The sequence below is a fragment of the Fonsecaea nubica genome, assembly GCF_001646965.1.
Source record: "Fonsecaea nubica strain CBS 269.64 chromosome Unknown Scaff47, whole genome shotgun sequence".
Taxonomy (NCBI): domain Eukaryota; kingdom Fungi; phylum Ascomycota; class Eurotiomycetes; order Chaetothyriales; family Herpotrichiellaceae; genus Fonsecaea; species Fonsecaea nubica.
The window spans coordinates 1-23,302 of NW_019173720.1; the positions used below are offsets into that span (position 1 = coordinate 1).

Here is a 23,302-nt window from a genome sequence, read left to right on the forward strand (position 1 = left end):
AACAACACAACACACACACACACACACACACACACACACACACACACACACACACACCACATTACAACAAAACCAGAGCTGCTATTGCCAGCACCCCCACCGTGGTATACACAGTGCGTGAGTTCTGTCGGCTCGCTCCATTCTCGGACGCGTTTGCAGTGGCGTTACCATTTCCACTCCCATTGTCGGTGTCGTTGCCGCCAGCCGTAGAGTTCGCTTCTAACGCCTGGACCCGCGACAGCCATAGCTCGACGGGGTCCAAGTCTGGCTCACAATGTGCATCCGCCTCGGGAAGCGTCCCGTTGAGGAAATAAGCTTGAACGTGTCTGGATACACACTCGGAAGGGCTGACGAAGACACCGTGACCGTAGCCGCTATGGGGCAGCACCGCACTTCCCGTGAACCCGACGCTGCCATTGTACGCGTTGACAAGCGGCGTCACCGGGTCGAACTCGCCGTTCACATACAGGATCGGGGATTTGGTCGTGGCGCGGAAATCTCCCCAGTATCGCTCCCTGGCGTGCATCCGCCACCGCGCAGAAGGCCAGATGTTGAAATAGGAAGCGTCGCTGAAGCCGGGGCTGACGGTGGCTTGGTATTTGACCTGAGGAAGGTATTCGTCGCTCGAGTTGGCAATGAATGTGGCGTCACTCGCGCGGATTCCAATCACGGCATACTTGGCCAGACCGTAAGGCGCGGGCGTAGTTATATTAGCGGGTGCACTGGCGGTCCCATTCATGACGCTGGCGAGCGTCTCTGCAAAAGTGGGCCAGGTAGAAGGGTAGTAGAGCGGCTCAATAAAAGTCCCCTTAACCCCCAAATAGGTAACATAGCCTTCGAGACTCGAAGTCGCATTCTCGGCGAGAGGTGTCAGAACCGCGTTGATGGCATCAAGGAGATCTTGTGTTGTGTTCGGCCGAAGAAGTGAGTACAGAGCGCAATTGTCGGCGGTGTCGAAGCATGTCTGGAGGAAGCCAGCGAAAGCCTTATCGATATCGTGGGCGAATTCTCCATAGTGGCCGGCTTGGTAGTCGTGGGGATTCAAATTGCCATCTAGAACCATGCGCTCAACGCGGTCGGGAAACATGGCAGCAACGTATGATCCTAGCGCCGTACCGTACGACCAACCATAGTAGCGAAGAAGGCCGTCTTCGTCGAGGGCGTCAACGATTTCGATCATGTCTCGGGCTGTAAATGCTGTCCCGATGAGTGTTCCTGTTTCGTTCGATTGTTCAGCGCAGTAGTCTGCAATTTGACCAGCGTAGTCCCATCCGACGTTAAGAAAGACTTCCGTCACATTGGTGCTGATTAGCGTGCCAACGTCGCGCTTCTGAGCCGGAGCCAGGGCCGCGGCCAAGGCATCAAGATCGCAGGTGAACGGAAGAGTATAGCCGGTTCCACGAGGGTCCCAAGATACGAGATTCCACTGCGGCCCAATGACACTCTGCGCAATTTCAGCGACCGTAGGTAAATTCTCCGCGCCCGTGCCACCGGGGCCACCGAAATTGATCAGGACGGATCCCAAAACCGGTTCTTGGGTGGCATTGACTCTGAATAACCGGAGGTCAAGCGGACCCGAGTCAGGATCCGTGTAGTCCAGGGGTACCGAAAGTGTAGCGCAGTCAAAGACTGAGCCTCCACCGCCCAGCAGTGCAGATATGTTCGCGTTCAGCTCCGGGCAGGGCTGAAATTGAATGCCGGTTTGCCCACCACCTTGCGCCAGAACGCCGACCGCGGCGGAAACGCCCAGTACCGTCAATGCAAGTCTAGATGACATTTTCTAGGGATCTTGTTGGAAAAGGCAAGAAGAGGAATGTATTGGTGATGCATGGGGTCGGAGCCCTCGAGACGAGGCTCTATATAGCTTTTAATCAGCTACGGGAAGCGGGAAAAGTGAGCATGACATCGTCCACGGCTGAGGCTTAGGTAGTCTCCGCCGTCGATCAACCTGGCAGCCTGGGTGGAGGTCGCCAAGTCGACATGAATGTTACCCAGGGCGGATTGTTGATGTTGGCAGTCTGATCGGGGCCCATATGCGTCGAGCCTGAGCCTTGGCCAACCTGTAGCGTGCCCTCCGACTGGCTCGTCGAATGTAAGAATGGGCCATCCCAAGTCTCAGTGCTTCGACACTGAGCAGCTCCGCCACAACCTCGCCTTGTAGACTGGAGAGCGTGAGAGCTTTCCGCTGGGGTTCTGGCGATCATTATTCAGCCTTGGCCCTTGGCCTTGGCATTTGTGACTATGGGCCAATCAGAACCCATGTAGCCGGCGATCCATTGGCGTGACCGCCAAGCCACTATTCCGCTTCTGGTGCTATGTGCCGCTGGCCAACGTCTCGTCTCCGGAACATTGACTGGAAGATTGAAACCTGGAGGAGACGAGCAGCAATCGCCTAGTTCTGAGAAGCTCAGTGGTGAAGAGGCTACTGACTCTACTTACCGGGGCAATATGGGAGACTCGTTCTAGAAGCGAAATTGGAGGAGAGCGAGAGATCTGCGATGGTTTGTTGCGTGCATGGCAGATTTACTCCGTATCCGTACAGCATCATCCGTCCGCGGTCGTGAAGCACAATGGGACCAGCAACGGGGACAGGAGGAAAGTTCTTCGCGGCCAATCTATGTTTTTCCCACCATGGCTGTTTACGGGCATTGAAGGGGGATGGTGGGAGTCCTAGAAGAAATCAAATATGAAGGAAATAAAACTGTCCAGTCTTGGTCTATTGTACTACACGGGAGAAACTCAGATTGTCATCATTACGACAGACGAGAAGCTATTCGCCCGTTATCCCTTCTAACAGAGGGTTCTGTCCAAACCGGAGGACCATCTGCTGCTGTGTTTCTGACCACCAGAGGTATTCCAACACCTGGTACGATGACCACCAGGTCACCGACTCTACATCTGTCGTGGACGGCTAGGCCAGAATACCCAGTCAAAGTTCGAAATGGTTGAGCGGCGTTTGGAGACAAGAGTAGATTCACCACTTTCGTAGCGTACTGCGCCAAACAGATCTTCCCACTCTCGATTTTTGGCAATGTCAATTCCCGTACAACTTCCTTCTGCGTATTCAATAGCTGCGACCACGCTGTTACAAGCTCTCTCTTGACCAACAAGTCTGCTGAGAAGAAGATCATGTCCGAAATTGAACTTTCGCAGTGCGACGAAAGCCAAGTCACTTTCAGCAGTGCCGCGTCCAAGCCATGAAATAACGTACGCTGCACGCTTGTATATCGTCGCTATTTCCTGAAGCTGCCATGACTTCTCTTCGTGGTCCTGCTGATTGATGCAGATTGCGTCAGCCCAAATGACGCGAATATTCGTATTTGCTCGAATGCTTCGAAGTCCTTCTGCCAAGTTTTCAGGACGTCCGTGCGACTTGGCCATTGACCTCGATGTCGCTCAAGCGTGTCGGATCTCTCCAGACATAAGAAAGGGCGAAAAACTTAGAAGGTTTTTGCTGTAAAATGCGCGGCACATTCCGTTGCGCAACACGGAGCAATTTGTAGAGGGCGTACAATGTATAAAAACCACTGATGTGCGGTGACGCGGCCACTAGAAGTTCTCTAGCATCGAGATCGAACTTTGTATCATAAAACATCAGGGAAGTTGTGATCAATTGACATCGCAGTGGGCCGTTGGGTGAATCTCGACTCTCCAATCCCTGGTCATCATTCTGCAGGAGTATGAGCCGTATCTCGCGTCGTGAACGACTTAAGAGGTTGGTAAAAATTACCCGACATCACGCATCGGTGGTTCTTTGAGGGATGCCGTGAGCCGGACTGACTGCATTATAGCCGCGTAAGGCCAGGCATATGTCAGGAAAGGATAGAGTTGGTCAAGCACTCAGAAAACCGAACACCATAAGGCTGTCACTCTAAGTGAAGTCGTAAACGAATGTAACTTGGCCCGCCTTGGCAACAGTCACAAAACAATGGAATCCAAAGACAGCTTTCTTGTTTCCAGATGATTGTGCATGGCAATGCGAGTATGATGCGGCTTACCGCCTACGCTCTGTCAAGTCTGTAGTCATGCTCATACGATAAAGAGGTGTCATTCCAACTTCGAGCCCCTGGCAGTAGCCGCTGTAGATTGCTGATCGCCCTTGGGAACCTCGCTAGAGGTAATATAGATCATACATAGAGTGGCGCGCACCGCCCTCGACCTTGCCCGAAACGGCAGGACCGCCGAGTCCTGGCAACAACTTTACTCCGTAGAAGAGGAATAGTATTTTACGGCCACCACATCACCTGTAGGAACATCACACCTCGTGCGAATAATCAATTGAATCCGTGTTCCACCGTCTCCGAGATGGCCACCTTGCCCGTATACACTTTTCCAAACGAGCCAGATTTTATTCGTTGACAATTTGTTAACGCTTATCTAAATAGATTTCGAGGTGTCGAAAAAATAGGGTGTCCCTCGTAGGACGAGCATCAGAGTATTCCCTGCAGAGTATCCTAAACACAGCAGCTGAAACCGAAAATGTTGCGCTTTTACGTCCGACCCGGGGGATCTTTATGGTGCATCCGCTCTGAAGTAACTCGAATCGTGGGGCGTGTCTGACGCCCTCGTCCCGAGTCCTGCACGCTTTGGCATTGCCTGGAGAGGTCTGAAGGTTTTCTCCCCTGAAGATGCGTGCGTTCCTTTCGGTGTGTGGGTAATTAAATTCCCGCCGAAGTAGGTTGTCCGTTGCATCTAGACGCGACATGATAGTCTATGGAGGTGCCAAGGGTGCTCTGTTAGTAGCCATAGCGGCTCCGGAAGCAGAGCGACCATCTCGTCCAGTTGCAGAACCGGATCTCACGGACGCTGCGCTTGGTTTTCGGCGCTTGACCGGGGTCACTTCGTCCAGAGCCAGCTCGTCTTCAGAGGAGTCTGATCCAGTGACAAGGCCCGTTGACTGGGATTTGCGGCTGGTCGTCAAGCGTGTCTTGGTTCTGGGCGCAGGAATCTGGCGAGCCACCTGATTCGCATGGGCAATGAGGCTGTCCCGCTCTGTCTTTGCTAGGTCTCGACTGCGGCGGTACGCAGTAGCTCCTTTGACAAATGTCTCCCTGTCGTGCGTCATTCCATAGGATCCAGTTAGAGTCATGTGATACTCGGGATTCCCTCCAAGAGTTAGAGGCTTTGTGAGATGGTGCACGTAGGTCTGGAGGACACCAACGCCTGCCTGGTATATTGCGCTGAAGCTTCGTGCTTTGTTGTCATATCCCGGCTCCTTAGCTTTGTAATTTTGGAGTTCGTGCATGGCTCGCGCTCCAACAGCTCCATCAATCAGCGCCTGTCGCTTTGCCACGTCCGATCGTCCTTGAGCGCTTTTGCCCTCAACGAAGAAATTCGGAGCGGCCGGACGAGTTATGTCGACCTTCGATGGAACGATGTAAGTCCCCAAGTCAGCGCGCACCCGCGGATGGATGGTCGATAGTGCCACTCCATGATAGACATCGGGCTTTGGGTCACTGAGATCTTTGTCGAACGCTTGCAGGTTGCTCAGTGACAGGTCCATCTCGAAACGGTGGGCTGCTTCGCTTCCGGCGATCAAAGGGAATAGATTATGAATCCCAGTAGTCTCGCCTTTTACTCTGGCATTTGCCCGCTTGAAAGCTCTGAAGTCTTCCTCTGTAAATCGCGATGGTGAGAGAGACGGTCGAGGGACCCGTTGTGCGGCCCGAATATCGCTCAAATTTGCCGGCTCAGGCGCAAACCGTCCATCTGGATGTTCGTGATCATCGGGATAGATACAAGTATCAATCAATTTTTGCTCAAAATTGCCGCTATAAGGTGTGATCTTAGGAGAGGTAATCTTGGCCAAGTCACTCGGCTTCGACGAGGCTGAGGAGCGTTTCCGGCTCTGGGAGCTAACATGATCGCTCATTATGTCGTGGATCGAAAGGGGCAAGTTGGCAAGCTGTCACAAACTCTAGTCAGTCTCCGAGGCAGGCTCATGTCGGCAGAGGAGAAGACAAACCCCTCGAAGGTGTGAAAGATCAGGTCCCCCACATCGAGCAAATCTCTTGAGCCGTAGGCCAGCACGTCCTGTGGGATTTTCGACCTTGAACGTGAGTGTGCAAGGTGACTGATTCTTCTCTTCAATGCTCCTGCGGTCAAACTCCCAGAGAGCGCCGCGGGTCAAATGAACTTTGGACAATGTGTTCCAGTAGCTGGGAGGACGACGGCAACGGAAACCACGGCTTTCCGAGAGAGATTTTTGTTTCTTTGCTACCGGCCCTGCCTCGAAATCTGCGGACCCTTGTGAGGACCGCTGTCGCTTTTTCGACTCGGGTTCTTCGAGGGCGAACATGAGTGAAGAGAGGACGAAGAGTCGAGGAGAAAGGTGTGAGGAGGTGGCCTCAAAGAAGGACACAAACAGCGGTGACAGGCCAGGCAAGGTTGCATGTTGAGAGAAGGTGTGGGAGGAGGTGCATGCCGCACTTCACATCCAGTCGCCGTATTACTCGTAGTCGTATATCTGCGTTGATGGGAGGTTGGCACACGATTTCAAGCCTCTGGCGCTAAGGAAATGGTTAATCGTATCAGAGATTAACGCGTTTGCGGGCTGTGCGTGCCACCCTTAGCGTGTCTGGTTCAGGCTTGCGGGGTTGGTTCTAGGCAACCATGTGCCATCTGCCTTGCGAAGTTGCTACCTAACCATGTACAGTTAAGGCGCCCCAGGGGAAGTGGAGCGAGTCGCCCAAGGTCAAACTGCCACAAGTACCTCGAACACACACCCTCAGTCGAAGTCGACGATGGACGATTGTAACGACCTCACAACACAGTATGGACAGCTTTATGCAGCATGTCCATAACATGGCCTTTGGCGGAAGATACCACTTGGTACGAAAGATAGGATCTGGTTCCTTTGGCTATGTCTACCTTGGTATGGCGACAATTCTTTGACAAACCCATGTCTTCAAAATGCAATCTCATTCCGTTCAAACAGGGCGTGACGCTGAAACCGGCAACGAAGTCGCCATGAAACTCGAACATCACAGTGTTGCGCCATCTTTTCTCTGCGAGGAAGTGCGCATCTATCGATCCCTTGCTGGGAAGGCTGGCTTTCCTGAGGTATACTGGCATGGAGATCGGGACGACTTTGCCATTTTGGTCTTTGAGCTACTCGGGCCCAACCTGGAAGACTTGTTCCGATACTGTGGCAACCAGTTCTCGCTGAAGACGACGCTGATGCTCGCTGACCAACTGCTCCATCGCTTCGAGAGTCTCCATTCAAACAACTACCTTCACCGGGATATCAAGCCTGAAAACTTCCTCCTTGGTCTGGGTGAGCGAGGGAATACCGTCTACATGACCGATTTAGGTCTTGCGATTTACCGCCACCCTGATCGATGGGGCTCGAACAGTCCACCTCGTCCTCGTGATGTGAAAGCGCGTCCTCCTCAGCTACTAGGCACATGCAGATACGCGAGTATCAGGGGTCACTTAGGCATCCGTAAGGCGACATCTTGACTAATTTTTAAAAACTGCCAGAAGACCAGCTGACCCTTTTCGCCAGCACAATCCCGGCGCGATGACCTGGAAGCACTTGGCTATATGCTTGTGTACTTCGTCCGTGGAAGCCTTCCCTGGCAAGGTCTCAAAGCAAAGCCGGAAGACAAGTACTTGCTGGTTCTGGAGAAAAAGCAGGCGACCAGTACGAGCGAACTCTGCGCAGACCTGCCAACCGAGTTCGTGGACTACTTCGACTATGTGCACAGTTTGCGCGATGAGGATCGACCGGACTATCAGCACCTCCGGAGGATGTTCAGCAATCTCTTCCTCCAGCAAGGGTTTGAGTACGACAACGTCTTTGATTGGACGATCCGAGAATTCCTGAGACTGGAGCCTGACGCCCAAGAACTGCTTGCATCGAAAGATGTGGACGAGCGACCGGGCGAGGGCGCTAGGGATGCGGCAAAGAATGTGACCAAGGCAGGGCGTCGAAAGAGGGGGTAACATCCTCAGCATGGATAGGGGGATGGCCCTAGACACGGCTCCCTTTTGCATTTGACAGCTCCTGGCCGGATCATGGGGTTCGTCTTGGAGTATCGCCCAAGCAATCACACTAGCACACTAGAGAATCCGAATGATCGAGACCCCCACAAAAGTGACCAGGAGCAAAAGAGCCGCCTGCAACCTGGTCGGATTCACAATAGCGACCAGGGGTAACCATCTGACTCAGACGGTCGGGGATGAGGCTTGAAGTATGTCCGCATGCCCTAACGGCATTGCTGCCTGCGAAATGGTTGGCTCTCGATCAGCCATTTCTTACCGCCAGAGGCTCGAAAATGGTGTGTCTCAACACTCCACTCTATCCAACACGTTCTCGTTGGCTGGATACAAGATACTGCACTGCATACCGCCTCTTCCTCCACAACGAGTGAGATGTTTGTCGACCAGGGTGCCGAGTCAAGGATCAACCAAGGGATATACTGACCGTTCTTGGATAGGTCTCAATTTCGGAGCAGTGGAATGTCTGCGCTAGGTCGTCTGTATGGGTGAAGCAGCCTCATCTCGACCGGCGATCACGAGGATTGTCATTTCCTGCAATCTCCTATTGCCTATCACTTCAAAGGGGCGGTAGGTTAGAGACCGTCGGCGGGGTCATTCATGGCCAAAGGACCGGGCTAACCATCATTCCTCCCTCGACTTTACCAAAGGCTTCGAGTAAACGTGGTGACGCTGGCGAGGCACACCACTCGGTATCTTCGAAGGCACATGACACGAAGAAAGAAGAACGAACCGAAACACGATCAGCTATACCTCAGTGCAGCTCAATACAAACATTGCAATGAAACTTTTATTGGAACGAGAGAAGATGCCTCTTCTCTCTGTCTCTCTCTCTCTCTCTCACATAGACACAAACACATGTTGGTATTATACAAAGCTTGGAGGTGGGTATCTTTCTTTTGTCAACCAGGACAATTATCCGCCTCTCCATTAAACCCCCTTTGGCTCCCGATGCAGTCGCCTCTATCGATAATTCGTAGTGGCTACTGCTCCATGTCAAGCCAAAGCGGGTTGCTCCAGAAACGCCTCGTTTCTATGCAATGGTAAAAATGAAACGCCCGACCTGTAGGACCGATACAAATTGTACAGGCACGCTGAAGACGTGGTGACCAAGTAGCCCTTTTTTCAAGGACTAGCAGCGGTGCAGGGGTCATGAAGTGGTCCCAAAGAGCCGTAGGAAAATCTCGTAGGTGGACATCATGACGGCAGCGGCAGGGACAGCTCGAAGCAAATGCGGCGTCATGCCTCCGTACAAACCAGCCAGCCCTTCTTCTTTAGCCACGAGGCGGAAGCACTGTATCAGGCCGGTATATTTGATCGTAACTTTGCCCGTCTCCGTTGTAATGGTTGGTGCTTGCCGTAACCTGGTTCTGACAACTTCATGCGGATATGTAATGACGGCCGCAAAAAGCTTCGCACCGGCGGCGGCGCAAAACTTCCCGCCAAACTCCTCCGCGTCATCGAGCATTGTTCGCTGATACCCAGCGTGTGACAGGCGCTTCGCTTCCCTCCTGGCAAGAGACAGCTTCATCCGCTCGTACAATACCCATTGAAGGGTTGACTCGGTAACTCCCAAGTACGAGGCCGACAGGCCACGATACAGGCCTCGGATTCCCTCGTGCCGTACAGTTTGCTTGATACAGTCCCAGCTGTTCTTATACTGTCGTCCCTTGAGAGGATCATGGCTCGCAGTGTTTTTGTCAAGCTGCAGTCGTGTCTTGACCACCCAGATCGGATTTGTAGCAGTTCCGGTTGCTATTCCCGCCGTGGCTGCTGCAAGAAGGTGGACGGTCCAGACATTCTCTCGCCCTTCGGGATTGAGGTAGTTGTTTAGAATTCTCTTGCCATTCCCGTAAACGTAGAAATTGATACTCCTGGCGGGTACAACGCCGATCAGATTTGCGCCCAGACCTCGAAATAGCGCGCGAAACCCCTCATGTTGGTATATCGATCGCAATATCTGGACAGTCTCGGCGATGTGGAAGAATGCTGCTCTGGGGACGGAGGTAAAGGTGAGTTTATGTGGCAGAGGATGTTGAGCGTGTAGGGTTCTGAGTTGCGCTTGGTAGAAATCGGACTGTAATCGGGTCTTCAAGACGTCAAGAGGAGAAGTGAGGGTGGCCGCGGCCATGCCGCCGATACTAAAACATCATGAGTTTGAACACGGTCATACAACGGAGTCTAGTTTTGGGCGCATACCCTCCCGCGACGAAATGGGCCCATGGTTTCGCCTTGGGCCCATCCTTTGTCACCGCAGTCGCCTGGTCATTCTGTCCCCCGGGTACAACTTGTCCGGTCTCCTTCGTCTCTAGGATCAGAGGACCTTCTCCTCTTGTGCTGGTACCCTGGAAAGGTTGGGGAGTCGCCGCAGGAAAGGTCATGAACGGTTTGCGGGGTTAGCTTGGAAGGAGATGGAGAAAACGAAGCCTGCACGAGTGCTGGATAAAAGGCTACAGGGAAGAAGAACTGTACAGTCAAAGAGGGAAGAGAACGATATTGCTGGTAGTACAATGTAAGGCGACAACGACTCTGCTTGAATTTCCAGTGTCAATCATTCGTTTGCCGAAAAGGTGAATGGAAATTTTGATCGGCAACGGATAAACTCTGCATCCGCGACGCCAAGATATGGAGTATAGTCACGTGGATAAATTCAAATGACTGATTTCTGGGTCATCTTAGTCATGACGCAAACATGTGATTGACCTCGAAGTTGGACAGAGGATATCATGTCTCTACCGTCTCAGGAGTACTTACCTCGTACCGAGTATACATAGCGAGGCTGTAACCTTGTAGCAGTCTCGGTTCATCCGCAAGGAGGAAGGTGGAAGTTGGGGTCTGTCCTTGTAACTTACTGTCACGAACTCCCGAGGTTATATCTATTGAGGATGAGCCCCTTTTACCGGCAAATACTCGTAAACCTTCAGCCAGTCACCATTCATCCCGCTTCCACCGGATCTTTGTTCAATAATCTCACTCTGGCCCTTCCCTTACTTTCCCGCCGGAACTTTTCTGCTCATCGTTCCCAAGGCTGTTGCTCCTCAGGCTCGATCCATTCTCGTTCCCGTCATGGAAGTGTACAGGCTCATGACGCTGACGATTGACTTGCAACGAGAAGACGTCAAATCTCTGATATCCGCCAACCACATCATGGTACTGCTTGCCTTCTATACATTCATTCAGGTCGAGATCCGCAAATAGAATTGCTTCCCTATTCGTGACCATGTTTTGAGCATCCAGGCGTTGGTCCTGGGTGAGGTCCATGGCGAAACCTCCCTGGACTATCTTGCCTGTTGGATCGAGAAATTGACTTGCCCCTTGTGGATAGCTTGCTAGTTTCTTGTGCATGTCCTCTGGTGTCTCTGTCATCGCGGCAATGTCAGCCATGGCAGCATCATCAAGATAGCCTGCACTCATGATCCCGAAGCATTTGGCCTCAAAGCAGTGAGCGGCTGCTCGTGTATGATTTGCCGCAATGTTGTCATAATTGCGACCCGTTGTGCTTACAGTATTGTCTTGATTGCCGGCATTCTCGACCATCACTCGGGTAGGCCAGATGGCAGGCCAGGTGGAAATGTGGATTTGCTCTCCCTGTGCCATGAGGGTATATCTAGCCAGTGGGTTGGTGTTCTCACCACAGATCAGGGCTCCAATCTGGCCGTATCGGGTCTGTGCCACGCGTAGACCATAGCCATCGCCAGGAGCCCAGGTCAACTTCTCAAAGAATGTAGGCATCAATTTGCGATGGTGCACCAGAATCTCGCCATCCTCGCCAATGATGATATTGGTGTTGAAAAGAGTGCCCGCGCTGTACCGCACCTTCTCAGATACTCCCAGACTGATGACTACATGATTGTCGCGGGCTGCTTGACGGATGGCAGAGATCTCTTCACCGTCAACATAGACCGACTCCTGCACCATCCGTCGGAAGAAATGATGGGTGTGCGTCGGCGGGAGGAGTGATGACCATAGTGGAAACGCAGGGATTGATGCTTCGGGAAACACGACGAGATTCGCGGCTTGTCTGGCAGCTATGTTAATGCATTGAATGGTCTTGTGAGTCGTGCGAGCAGCAGAGAGAATGTGGGGTGAGATGTGGCATGTTGCTGCTCTCAGGCTGGGTAAAGCCATGATAGAGACGAAGCTTTTGATACGGGAGTCAGCCGAGATGGAATTGGCCAGAGTCCAGACACTTTTGACTCCATCGTCTTTCGATTGCCCCGCGGTGCCCGTGTGGGTGGGTGTTTGTGTGGATGAGTGTAAGTGTGTGGCCTGATGGATCCCCGGGGGGGCCAAGCAACGAGGACCAGTTTAACCCAGGGATTTACAGGTATTAGTCGGAATAATCCTGCTCGTCGTTTTGCAGTCCCAAGTGCTTTTGTTGCTTTTCCGAATCTGGTTTCCACTGCCTCGGTTCTCGGATTAGGCGAGGGATTCCCGTCCATCAAAGACCCTAAGACCAGCTACACTTTTGTCCATTATCCGATTATTTGTTTGTTGATCACTAAATCCCAATCCCAATCCCATCCATCCCATCGTCGTCCAGACTCATTTAATTCCTCCTTTCGCTGCTTCGATCGAGGAACCCTCTGACCCTCCCCATCCCCATCCCCAGCTTCTTCTCTGTCCCGAAATTTCTCCAGAATGTCGGTTCCGTACCTCATCAATAGTGCCGGTGGCCATATTCCTGCCTCGGAAAGAATCCCAGTTATTGCCAGACCTTTCGTGAGCGAACGAGCGAAGAAGACATTGGATCTGGTGAGTAATAACTACATGTATAAGTGTCATTGCAAAGCGCTCTTCTACATTTGTCCTGTTACCACTGTCTATCCCAAGTACCGCCGGGGTTAGCCCGGAAGCAATACAGCAACTTCCACGGAACTACTTGGGAGCCAAAAACACCGAAGAAGAGTTGAGTGTCAATACTGATTAACGCCGATTTCCCTATCTAGGTCGAGAGATTTGTCGAAGAAGAATGCATCCCCGCCGATGCGGTCTTTGCCCAGCAGATCAACCAAAATGGTGGCGACATTGTCTCCCGCTTCGACGCCCACCCTCAGGTCATTGAAGACCTCAAAGTCAAAGCCCGCAAGCTGGGTCTGTGGAACATGTTCCTGCCCAAGAACCATTTCAAGGAAGGTGCTGGCTTCTCCAACCTCGAGTATGGCTTGATGGCCGAGTACCTGGGCAAGTCTGCCGTCGCCAGCGAAGCCACCAACTGTGCGGCCCCGGACACGGGCAACATGGAAGTCTTCGCCAAGTACGGAACCGAGGAGCAGAAGAAGCAGTGGCTCGGACCTCTGCTTAACGGCGAGATTCGGTCGGCGTTCTTGATGACGGAGCCGCAAGTGGCCAGCAGTGACGCGACCAACATCGAACTGAACATGAGGAGAGATGGCGACTACTACGTGCTTAACGGCCAGGTTTGTTCTCTCCAACCATCCTCGTTGATTTTCTTCATGCTCATATCTGACGCTGACGATAAACAGAAATGGTGGTCCAGCGGTGCGGGCGATCGCCGGTGCAAGATCTACATTGTCATGGGCAAATCCAATCCCAACGAGCCGAGCCCTTATAAGCAACAGTCGGTTATTCTCGTCCCTGCTGACACCCCCGGCCTCACCATTGAGCGAATGTTGTCCGTCATTGGTTTTGACGACGCCCCCCACGGCCACGGCCACATCACCTTCAACAACGTGCGCGTGCACAAGAGCAACATGATCCTGGGTGAGGGACGAGGCTTCGAGGTCGTCCAAGGCCGTCTCGGCCCCGGCAGAATCCACCACGCCATGAGATCAGTTGGTGCTGTAAGTTTGGAATTACTCCTTTTCTCCCTCTTTTCCACCTCCCAAGTAAATCTTTGGGAGGACATTTTGTTTTGGGAGATAATTTCTAATCAAGTTTATTTTCTTACCCTTGTAGGCTGAACGAGCGCTGGAATACTTCCTCGCCCGCATGAACGACCCGGCCAAGAAGCCATTCGGCAAACTCCTGGCCGAGCACGGAATCATGCTGGAGCGTGTGGCCAAGTCGCGCATCGAGATCGACTCTGCCCGTCTCGCCGTGCTCAACGCGGCCATCAAGATCGACCAGTCCAACGCAAAGGACGCTCTCAAGGAGATCGCCGAGGTCAAGGTGCAGGTGCCCAACATGCTGCTCGACGTCCTCGACCGCGCCATCCAGGCCTACGGCGGCGCCGGTGTGTCCCAGGACACGCCCCTGGCGGCCATGTGGTCGAGCGGCCGGACCATGAGGATCGTCGATGGCCCCGATGAGGTGCACATGCTGCAGCTGGGCCGCAATGAGAACAAGCGCGGCCCCGCTCTGTTGAAGCGCATTGCCGCCCAGAAGGAGAAGACTAGGGAGTTGCTCCGCCAATATGGCCTAGAGGCCAAGGACCCATTGGCCCTGAGACGGGTCAGTGGAGGAGGGTCGAAGTTGTAGAGGGAGTGTGAGAGATCTTAAAAGAAAAGAGAGGGGGGGAAAGGAGGGATTGATCGTGTGGACGCATAGTCAGCTTGTGTATCCATGTACGAGAGAGAGAGAGAGAGAGAGAGAGAGAGAGAGAGAGAGAAGAGAGGCCACGTTTGGGCGTGGCTGGAACTATGGAACTGGCTGACTCACTAAATCACTGGCTGGTCGCCTTCTTTTTCCCTCTGGTGCTTGTGATTGTTGATTGTTTAATTGACTGAGTAGATTGTGTCAAGGAAAATGAGTGTCCGACTTGCCTTTCTACCTGTGTCTACCTGTAAATGTCTTGACTCGTTCCTCAGGGGCCTCCTTTGCAAGCGCCCTTCTCTGCCGAGTATGCTTCTCCTTATTCTTCTTCCAGTGACTCAGGCATATCGATACCTATGTCCATCCAGGTGATTCTCGGCAAGCTTATACCCTGTGCACCCTTCGAGTTTCCTCCGCCCCAAGAGACCACATGCATATTTCAATCCAGTCTGAAGGAACCTAACTCATCAAACTCAAGACGCCGGGGTTCACATGCGTCTTTCTGAACGGCGCTCGAAAAGAGACTGGTTGATCAACATAGACCGATGACCAACTCCGCGCCGTACCAGAGAATTTCTGGGTCTAGAACGACTGCGCTCACATCTGCCTATTGACGTGGAACTTAGAACACGCTTACCTTCCCATCACGAGTTTCTCCAGCGTCCGATTCCAAATTTGCCAGGGCAGCACATGGAGCAGTTGTGGCTCGTGAATTCTCTGGTCCACCACTTGAAGATCAAGACTGTGAAGGCGATCTCGACAGTCCACAGGTCACAGAATTCTCTAGTGAACGAACATGGCAGCACCCCTAGGGCACTTTTCGGCCTGGCCGATCCATGTTTCTCACCTTGGGATCGACTACCACATGTATGTTCGGGCGTTGAGCCAACATTCCGCAAACCCAGGGATGCTTGTAAATTGTCGGAATTATTTTCCTCTGGCGTCTGCCCAACACCGCAGATCACTCACACCATTGGAGCAGCGTTCAGATTCATTTCGAAGGGGCTGGCCATGCTGAAATATACATCCAACTTAGAATTTCAGCCCAGATATAGCTGACTGCTGTGTCCGTGGTTCAGGTGGCTCAGTTAACCAAACAGTTGGAAAACTGACCAAGCGCGCCACGAACCTGGGTTTCATGACGACTGGTTGAAAATCGAGAAGAATACCTACCTCTAAGGATCCAAGGGTTTGGATTCCGAGTGGCAACCGCAGTGGGGGTTGTGGTCCATGTACTCAGCATCGCGGAATTTCGGTGGTTGAGGACACTCGCCACCAAACATGCCACGATTGGGCGAGATACACGCACGGTGTCACAAAACGTTCGTCATGCAAGCTGCGACGTTTCCTCAAGCTCAGGAGGCGGCTGTGGAAACCATGTAGATCGCTGGATCGTCCGATTGATTTGGACCCCGGCAGCACCGAAAGTGTAGGGCGAAGATATTGGGATTAGCTCGTGCTCCTTTGAGACGTAGCCATAGACCAATGGTTAGGACTTGGGGTCATTCCTTACCCTGATCTCAGTCTGGCGAACAATGGTCATGGTGTTGGCAAACGGCGTTAGGTATCCTTTGCTCGTGGTTTGACAGCCACGCAAAATCAAGGAGAGGTCCGTGGTAGACACTTGCGTCAGCAGGAGGAGCCAGAAGAGCGTTGCCACAAGCCCGCTACAATGCCAACTCTTTCCCTGTGTATTTCCCTTTGGAGATAGTCACGTCCTTGATGGAGACAAACATGAGCGCCCCTTTCTGCGCGGAGTCGGCATGGCGTCTTCCTGGTTTGACAAATTGTCACTATCCGGAACCTTAGATATACAGGCATATGGGCCGAGGTGAGAGGAGGCGGCAAAAAAAGAGCAGATTTAGGGTTTGAATCCAGAGGGCGGTTCGTTGATCTCACTGGACGAGGAGGAGGGGCAACGGTAGGGCAGCTGGAGCAGGACGCAGGATCTCACAGAAGGAATAAACCGCGAATTCGCGAATCGAGGGTTTAGACGGAGAAGTGTGAGAAAATGCCATGATGGTGGTGGTGGCGCAGTTTGAGAGTTTCAGCTGCCTGCGCATCTGTGGGACATTGACTTAGACTTTTTCTCCCTTCTGCTGCCACCCTCCATGAACACCATCACTGCTACCACTACCACCTCCTCCTTCGCAAGCGGAGTGGACAACCTGATAACTTGTCCCTCTCTCCACAAAAGCCCGCTGACAAGCGCAGTCTCTATCCCCAGAATCGCCATGCTGTGGAGGTTCCATCTCTTGCTATCTTCGCGCCATTTCTGCAAGGCGATCCGCCCTCGATGAACTCAATTGTTCCAGTACCAGGCCTGTTCCATTTCCAAAATTATGTCACCTGGTTGATCTATCCAGACTCGTATCCTATGATTTTGGGCGAGGGATCGCATTTCCGCGGCGGAGCTGGGGTACATGGCCCTTCTTTTCGGATTCATGAATAGCTGATCTCTTACATATGCTATCCATATGTGTATATATTGCTGGAGATCCCCTTGTCCAGAATGCTCCTCACCATCTGGGTTGACCTTCATCCTGTCACGATTCTCGTGTTGCCACTCCCCTCCGCCAAACGATTTCAGATACGAAGACGACCCCGGCCTGTCTGTCTCTACCATCACATTTCATTCCTCGTTCAGCTGAGAGAGGCCCCTCAATAACCGGCTTCGGGCCCTGACGCGTCCACCTTCGAAGCCACCCCAGCATAGCGCCAGGGTTATCCGGCCAATCGTGCTTTTCATTTTACTCATCACTTTCCTAGCGCTGGTGGTGTGCTGCGGTTCGCCCTCTCTGAGCCAGCTTCTGTCCGTCCAAAGAGGAACATTTACCTCTGATGATGCCTATCTAATGCATTTTGCCCAAATACCGCTTCTCGAACCACCGAGTGTTGATGCTTGCTGGACATGGCGTCTGAAGCCAGCACAGCACCTGGGGGTACGAGAACCAAGCAGGAAAGGATCCGCGACAACCAACGACGCAGCCGTGCTCGACGCCAGGAGTATCTGGCCGGCCTGGAAAGACGAGTGAAGGAATGCCAGATGTCTTGTCGCGCCGCTGACTTGCAGCGCGCAGCCTATGCTGACCTGCAAGTCGAAAATGCCCGTTTGCGAGATCTATTGCATTATGTTGGCATCAGTCCAGATATCGTCGAGACTTTCGGCCGCCATGATATGCAATCACTACCTGGCAATGCGCCGGCGCTGGCGCATCGCCAACTCAAACCTAGATACCACCAACCAGACACACTGCAAGCTGGCGAGGTGCATGTTGCGGAGAGCATAACTAGCAGAGAGTCAGATTCGGAATCATCTTGTCTCATGTTCCCTTCGTCAGCATCGTTTTGTACCCCAACGCCAGCCTTAGCCCCAGATCCTCTACAGGATTACAAGGCACAGCAGTGCCCGCCCTTTGCGGCAGCTTCCAATGCGCAAACGACGAGTCAACCTGAGATCGCCTCAATGGCCCCCCAAGTCAGTCCGTACGAATGGATGTTCCGCTCTGACGGCCTGAATAACCCTCCCTTCTCTCCCGAGGCTTTTCGTTGTGATGGCTTCGCAGTCCCGCCAAACGGATCGATTCCCCCAGAAAATACAAACACCACGCAATGTCTGATTGCCAAAGGAATGATCGAGCAGTACGACCCCACGCCCGCAGAAATGGAAGAAATCAACACGCGGCTTGCCACGGATGCCGGCCTTCCCAAATTCCCGGAATCGGGCTGTCGGGTGAACACCCAGGCTGTGCTTCAAATTTTGCAAGAGCTGGATGCTAGGCCGAAACATGACTAAGTCGGATGTTGTCATTCTCTTGGTGGTCTGCGTCAATCATCTATGCCGCCCAATTTTTGCGCTTGCCGAACCACTTGACTGCATAAACAAGCCCGAGAAGAACTGGCACCTCGATAAGGGGACCTACAGTCGCCGCAAGCGCTTGATCACTGTTGACGCCGTATGTGGCAATGGCTACAGCAATGGCCAGTTCGAAGTTGTTGCTCGCCGCTGTAAAGCTCTGGGTGCAGGCTAGTCTGTACCCAATATTGAGCCTCCTGGTGATCACCAGCGTGGAGAGGAATATGACTGCAAAATACACGATGAGAGGAGCGGCAACCCTCACGACGGATACAATCTGATGAACCACGCGACGACCTTGCGACCCGAAAAGCACAATGATTGTGAAAAGGAGGCCGATCAATGACAGAGGTCCAATCCACTTCAGGAATCGTTCTTCGTACCAGTCTTTGCCAACCAGGTTTCGAAGGCTAAACCGGGTGACGATGGCAGCGGCGAGAGGTATTCCGAGGAAGACACCGACGCTCTTCGCGACTGGCGCATAGTCCACGTTGACGCCTTTGGAAGACTGACTGATAACGTTGATGAAGAGAAGCGCCAGAGGGGCGAAGAGAACCATCTGTAGGAGAGAGTTGATGGCGACCAGGATAGCACAATACTCATTGTCGCCACCAGCCAAACCAGTCCAAATCAGAACCATGGCGATGCATCTGGCAATCCCGACCAGAATGAGCCCATCGCGGAGACCAGGCTCGTCGGGCAGAAAAGCCCAGGCCAGACCCAGCTGGATCCCGTCAGTATCGGGCGGCACGACAGAATGCTGCGAAACTTGCCATCAAGAGAGGTGCAATGATCCAGTTGACGAAGATGCTGAAAAGGATCTGCACCCACAGGGTCTTTTCGCGAAAGGAGTGATGCAGCGTCTCAAATCTGACCTTGCACAAAATGGGATACATCATGACCAGCAACCCGATGGCTCAATTCAAAGTTAGTCTGCCGTTTCTCATCAACTGTCTCCCTCGACGTACCTATAGGAACTGAGACGCCAACAAATTCGCCTCTCTGCAGGGCAGGACCAGTGCTGGGGACAAAATTGCCCAACAAGATACCCGTGAGCATCGCCAGAAAGATCCATAGAGCGAGGAACTGGTCGAGAATGCCGAGACTCTTGAAGGCTGAGGTGTGAACACTGGGCAAGCGTTCGTTGTCGAGCTGTTGCTCAGGATCTTGAGGTGCAACGGACGGTGACACTTCTGCAGACACTTCTGCAGTCAGTACAGCCTCCTTGTTCTGGATGTCCATTATCAGATGGAAAGCAATATCGCTTTATTCCGCAGCAAACTTTTGGAGAAACAAGATATTGGAAGCAGGAAAGTTGGTGGTCATACCAGATATGAGTACGCAGGTTTATAGATAGCTCATAGACACCGACTCGGTGGAGGCGAAAACCAACGACGCATATCTGGTACTTTTTATTTTTCAAGGTTTTCGGCCAATGGGCGCGAGGCCGTGACAAACTGTGGCATCCCATTCTTGTTTCGGTCTTTCCCCAAGTCAATGCTTTTAGCAATCTTTCGAGCGAAGGATCGAGGTTGCTATTGGCGAATCGACGATATCCACACCATTCGGACGGTGCTGCTAGCAGGTACCTCGTAGATCGCCACTAATGTCCTCATTTTCTGGGCGAGTTTCCCGTATGTCTGCGACTTGACAGGCGAGGGGGGAAGGTTCGAAGGAGACAGGAACAGGCATAGTGCGAGATGGAGGGGACGTTGGCGGTGATTGTGAGCAATAGATGTACCGAGGAGAGGTCACAAGCGCATCAAGCATCCAATGCTGACCGTCATCCCCCATCGTGCCGTCATTGCGTGATTGGAGAAGCAAAGCTGGTGGTTAGTGTCGCATGTTGCGGGCTCCAACGCAATTGATCGGCTGACCAGCGCAGCTTCTCCTTCTTCCACACTGCTCGATTCCCCGGATTTTCTCTCTTCTCGTGTCTTTGCGAGTGTTTGTGCGCTTCTTCTTGCACTCTCATGTCTTTTGTCCTTAGGTTGAGCTCCTAACTCAGGTACTTTTGATTTGCTCCTGTCCTGCTTCCTCCGTCATGCGGCTGGTTCCCGCATTGGCGGCCGTGGCCGCCGCCCTCGCCATCCAGGTCGAATGCTCACGCCTCACCCCTCCCGTACTCCCTCTTATCGTGCGAAACCCCTATCTCAGCACCTGGCTAAATAATGCACGAGACGTACCGTGGGAAAAATGGCCAATGTTTTGGACAGGTCAAGAGATCGGCTTCTCCATCCTTGCCAGTGTTCCCGGGGAGAGGACCGCATACCCTTTGCTGGGAAGACCCCAGGACTCGCTCCGAAAGGAGGGTGACAAGTAAATATTGAAACCATTGCTCCTGAAGCACCGGATTGACCTCTTCGGCAGTTATACTGTATCGACACCTATCTACCGTGGAGCGGTCTACGATGCTTCTACTACGAATCTGTCCTACTCTCTTCCGTTGCCTTCACTCTACTCCGAGTCCAGCAACATTGACATCACCATCTCCTTCTTGTCTCCTATAACGCCCACCTCGACTGTCAGACAGTCTATACCGGCGAGTTACGTCACCGTGTACGTCTCGGGCAGTGTGCCTGTAGATATCTACATTGACGTCAATGGTCAATGGGTCAGCGGTGACCGGGGAAGCAAGATCGTTTGGGGTCTTGACCATACAGCGTTGGAGGGTATCTCGAAAGGTTTCAAGACCTGGAAGGTTCAGAGGGCTGTGCAACAACTTTTTACGGAATTTCAAGATCGTGCTGAATGGGGTACCCTCTACTTCTCGGCTCCCTCGGACGTGCGACACGAGGCCGGTGTGTCGGCTCGGTTGAGACAGGAGTTTGCCAGGCATGGGACTTTGAAAGACAAGATCGACCACGACTTCCGTTCGATCATGGACGAGGAACCTGTCTTTGCATTTTCAAAGTCTTTTGATTTGAACAGCACGCGAACTACAGATCAGAGCATCACGTTTACGATTGCTCACATTCAGGACCCGGTTGTCCAGTTTGCTGCTGCGCGGGGGCTTACCTACATGCGACCTTTGTGGGAGTCATATTTCCCGACTGTCCAGGAAGTGCTTACCTTCCACTACCTCGATTTCCATCATGCTAGCCGGTTGGCGGCCAACTATTCGGCGCAGTTGGCTATCGACGCCTACCAGTCTGGTGCGGAGGACTACGTCGACATCGTCGCTCTCTCCGCTCGTCAAGTCCTGGGAGCAACAAGCTTTTCGGGCACACCAGACGATCCGATTTTGTTTCTAAAGGAAATTTCATCTAACGGGAATTTCCAGACAATTGACGTTATATTCCCCGCATTTCCGTTCTTTCTGTATACGAACGCGCGATGGCTTGGATATCTACTGGAGCCGCTCATCGAGCACATGCTGAGCGGGCAGTATCCAAACAAATACGCGATGCATGACCTGGGTTTCCACTTTCCAAATGCCACTGGCCATCCATTGGGACAAGATGAGTATATGCCCGTAGAGGAGTGTGGAAACATCCTCATCATGGGACTGGCATTGGCCAATGCCTTAAAGAATGATGCGGGCTGGTCTGCGTCGTCCACATGGCAGGCGATGGGTGGTGTCCCCACACCAATGCCCTCGTCGGACAGCCTAGCTCCTCTCTCAGTTGGTAAGGAAGACGGCATCCTCTACATTGATGATGCTTGGGTTGGGCAGCCTGCAAGCCTGAAGAGAGCCCAGAAGTGGGTCCACAGGAGCTATCGGTTATGGAAGCAGTGGACAAGCTACCTGGTCGAGTTCTCTCTGCTACCTCATAACCAGCTCTCCACGGACGACTTTGCTGGCTGGCTTGCTCTGCAGACAAACCTGGCTCTCAAGGGCATTATTGGCATCAAAGCCATGGCTGGGCTTGCAGAACTCACAGAAAACCACGAGGACGTCAAGGTATTCAACAACATCTCCAAAGTGTATATCGAAAAGTGGGAAGAGTATGGTATTTCTCGTGACAAAACACATGCCAAGGTCGCCTACAATTGGTATGGTTCTTGGACCACCACGTACAATCTGTACGCGGATAGTTTGCTATGCTTCCACTTGGGCTCAGACAACTCGTCGACAAAGACCTCTATTGCTGGACGTTACGAGTATCAGAAACCACTCAAGGATTCCATTCCCGGGGACCACGACGGATTCGTGCCGAAACACATATACCAGATGCAAAGTGATTGGTACTATGCCGTCCGGCAGAAATATGGATTACCTCTGGACTCGCGACACCTGTACACCAAGACGGATTGGGAATTCTTTGCAATGGCCGTCGCCGCGCCGAAAGTCCGAGCCAACATCTTACAATCTGTCGCCAAGTGGGTGAATGAGACTGTGACCGATCGCCCTTTTACGGATCTACACATGACGGAAGGGGAAGGAGGGTTTCCCGGACCGAACTTTTTTGCACGGCCCGTGGTCGGAGGACATTTTGCATTTTTGACGTTGGGCCAAGCCTGTAAAGGCAAGGCTATGGACGGCCTGAGCTATCTGAATGACGACGTGACGAAAGAGATGGATGTGCAGGGCATATTGGATGCGGAGAGAGCAGAGGCTGGATGGCACTCGCTCGAGCTGTGAATCAGGGTGTAGCGCTAGCAGCTGCGGGAACCGACAGAAGTTGAGCGGCGGTTAACGCGTGCTCCTTTATAGGCATCAGTCTTTATATCTCACACAACAAGCAACAAGCATTGCAATTGTATTCCTGAGTTGAGATATTGCCAAGTGAGCTGTTTTTTCTCTCTCTCTTCGTCCCGTGGTCCTCGTCTGTCTGTCCGAGTCTTTATTTGAGGAGTCTTGAGCCCTTTCGTCGGACATGGTCTGAAAAAGGACGACACGCGATAGGCACCAGATCCGCTCTGTAAAGGGAGAATGACGGGTACTAGGTAGGTGAATGGGCGGGTGGGTAGCTTAGTATACATACACACATACATACATATATAGAT

General features: G+C 52.6%; 9 protein-coding genes across 9 annotated transcripts; 4 read left to right on the top strand and 5 right to left on the bottom strand.

Annotated features, from left to right (window-relative positions):
- Positions 1 to 61: 61 nt before the first annotated feature.
- AYO20_06992 (hypothetical protein) lies at positions 62 to 1,777 on the bottom strand (the record flags this gene model as incomplete). Its single annotated transcript, XM_022645280.1, has 1 exon — positions 62 to 1,777. One exon carries the CDS (start codon positions 1,775 to 1,777, stop codon positions 62 to 64), a length of 1,716 nt encoding a protein of 571 aa, XP_022498666.1.
- A 1,115-nt stretch (positions 1,778 to 2,892) lies between these two features.
- Positions 2,893 to 3,381, bottom strand: AYO20_06993 (hypothetical protein; the record flags this gene model as incomplete). Its single annotated transcript, XM_022645281.1, has 1 exon — positions 2,893 to 3,381. The coding sequence occupies one exon, from the start codon at positions 3,379 to 3,381 to the stop codon at positions 2,893 to 2,895; it is 489 nt and encodes a 162-aa protein (XP_022498667.1).
- A 1,330-nt stretch (positions 3,382 to 4,711) lies between these two features.
- Positions 4,712 to 6,298, bottom strand: AYO20_06994 (hypothetical protein; the record flags this gene model as incomplete). The annotated part of the gene is made up of 2 exons (XM_022645282.1): positions 4,712 to 5,905; positions 5,966 to 6,298. 2 exons carry the CDS (start codon positions 6,296 to 6,298, stop codon positions 4,712 to 4,714), a joined length of 1,527 nt encoding a protein of 508 aa, XP_022498668.1.
- Positions 6,299 to 6,804: 506 nt separating this feature from the next.
- On the top strand, positions 6,805 to 7,947 carry AYO20_06995 (hypothetical protein; the record flags this gene model as incomplete). The annotated part of the gene is made up of 3 exons (XM_022645283.1): positions 6,805 to 6,874; positions 6,938 to 7,444; positions 7,508 to 7,947. 3 exons carry the CDS (start codon positions 6,805 to 6,807, stop codon positions 7,945 to 7,947), a joined length of 1,017 nt encoding a protein of 338 aa, XP_022498669.1.
- Positions 7,948 to 9,151: 1,204 nt separating this feature from the next.
- On the bottom strand, positions 9,152 to 12,129 carry AYO20_06996 (hypothetical protein; the record flags this gene model as incomplete). The annotated part of the gene is made up of 3 exons (XM_022645284.1): positions 9,152 to 10,142; positions 10,201 to 10,346; positions 10,993 to 12,129. 3 exons carry the CDS (start codon positions 12,127 to 12,129, stop codon positions 9,152 to 9,154), a joined length of 2,274 nt encoding a protein of 757 aa, XP_022498670.1.
- Positions 12,130 to 12,642: 513 nt separating this feature from the next.
- On the top strand, positions 12,643 to 14,442 carry AYO20_06997 (hypothetical protein; the record flags this gene model as incomplete). The annotated part of the gene is made up of 4 exons (XM_022645285.1): positions 12,643 to 12,756; positions 12,951 to 13,421; positions 13,488 to 13,805; positions 13,921 to 14,442. The coding sequence occupies 4 exons, from the start codon at positions 12,643 to 12,645 to the stop codon at positions 14,440 to 14,442; spliced, it is 1,425 nt and encodes a 474-aa protein (XP_022498671.1).
- A 2,965-nt stretch (positions 14,443 to 17,407) lies between these two features.
- AYO20_06998 (hypothetical protein) lies at positions 17,408 to 18,292 on the top strand (the record flags this gene model as incomplete). The annotated part of the gene is made up of 1 exon (XM_022645286.1): positions 17,408 to 18,292. The coding sequence occupies one exon, from the start codon at positions 17,408 to 17,410 to the stop codon at positions 18,290 to 18,292; it is 885 nt and encodes a 294-aa protein (XP_022498672.1).
- A 40-nt stretch (positions 18,293 to 18,332) lies between these two features.
- AYO20_06999 (arsenical-resistance protein) lies at positions 18,333 to 19,594 on the bottom strand (the record flags this gene model as incomplete). Its single annotated transcript, XM_022645287.1, has 3 exons — positions 18,333 to 19,076; positions 19,180 to 19,268; positions 19,321 to 19,594. 3 exons carry the CDS (start codon positions 19,592 to 19,594, stop codon positions 18,333 to 18,335), a joined length of 1,107 nt encoding a protein of 368 aa, XP_022498673.1.
- Positions 19,595 to 20,396: 802 nt separating this feature from the next.
- AYO20_07000 (hypothetical protein) lies at positions 20,397 to 22,937 on the top strand (the record flags this gene model as incomplete). Its single annotated transcript, XM_022645288.1, has 2 exons — positions 20,397 to 20,671; positions 20,723 to 22,937. 2 exons carry the CDS (start codon positions 20,397 to 20,399, stop codon positions 22,935 to 22,937), a joined length of 2,490 nt encoding a protein of 829 aa, XP_022498674.1.
- Between the last annotated feature and the right edge of the window lie 365 nt (positions 22,938 to 23,302).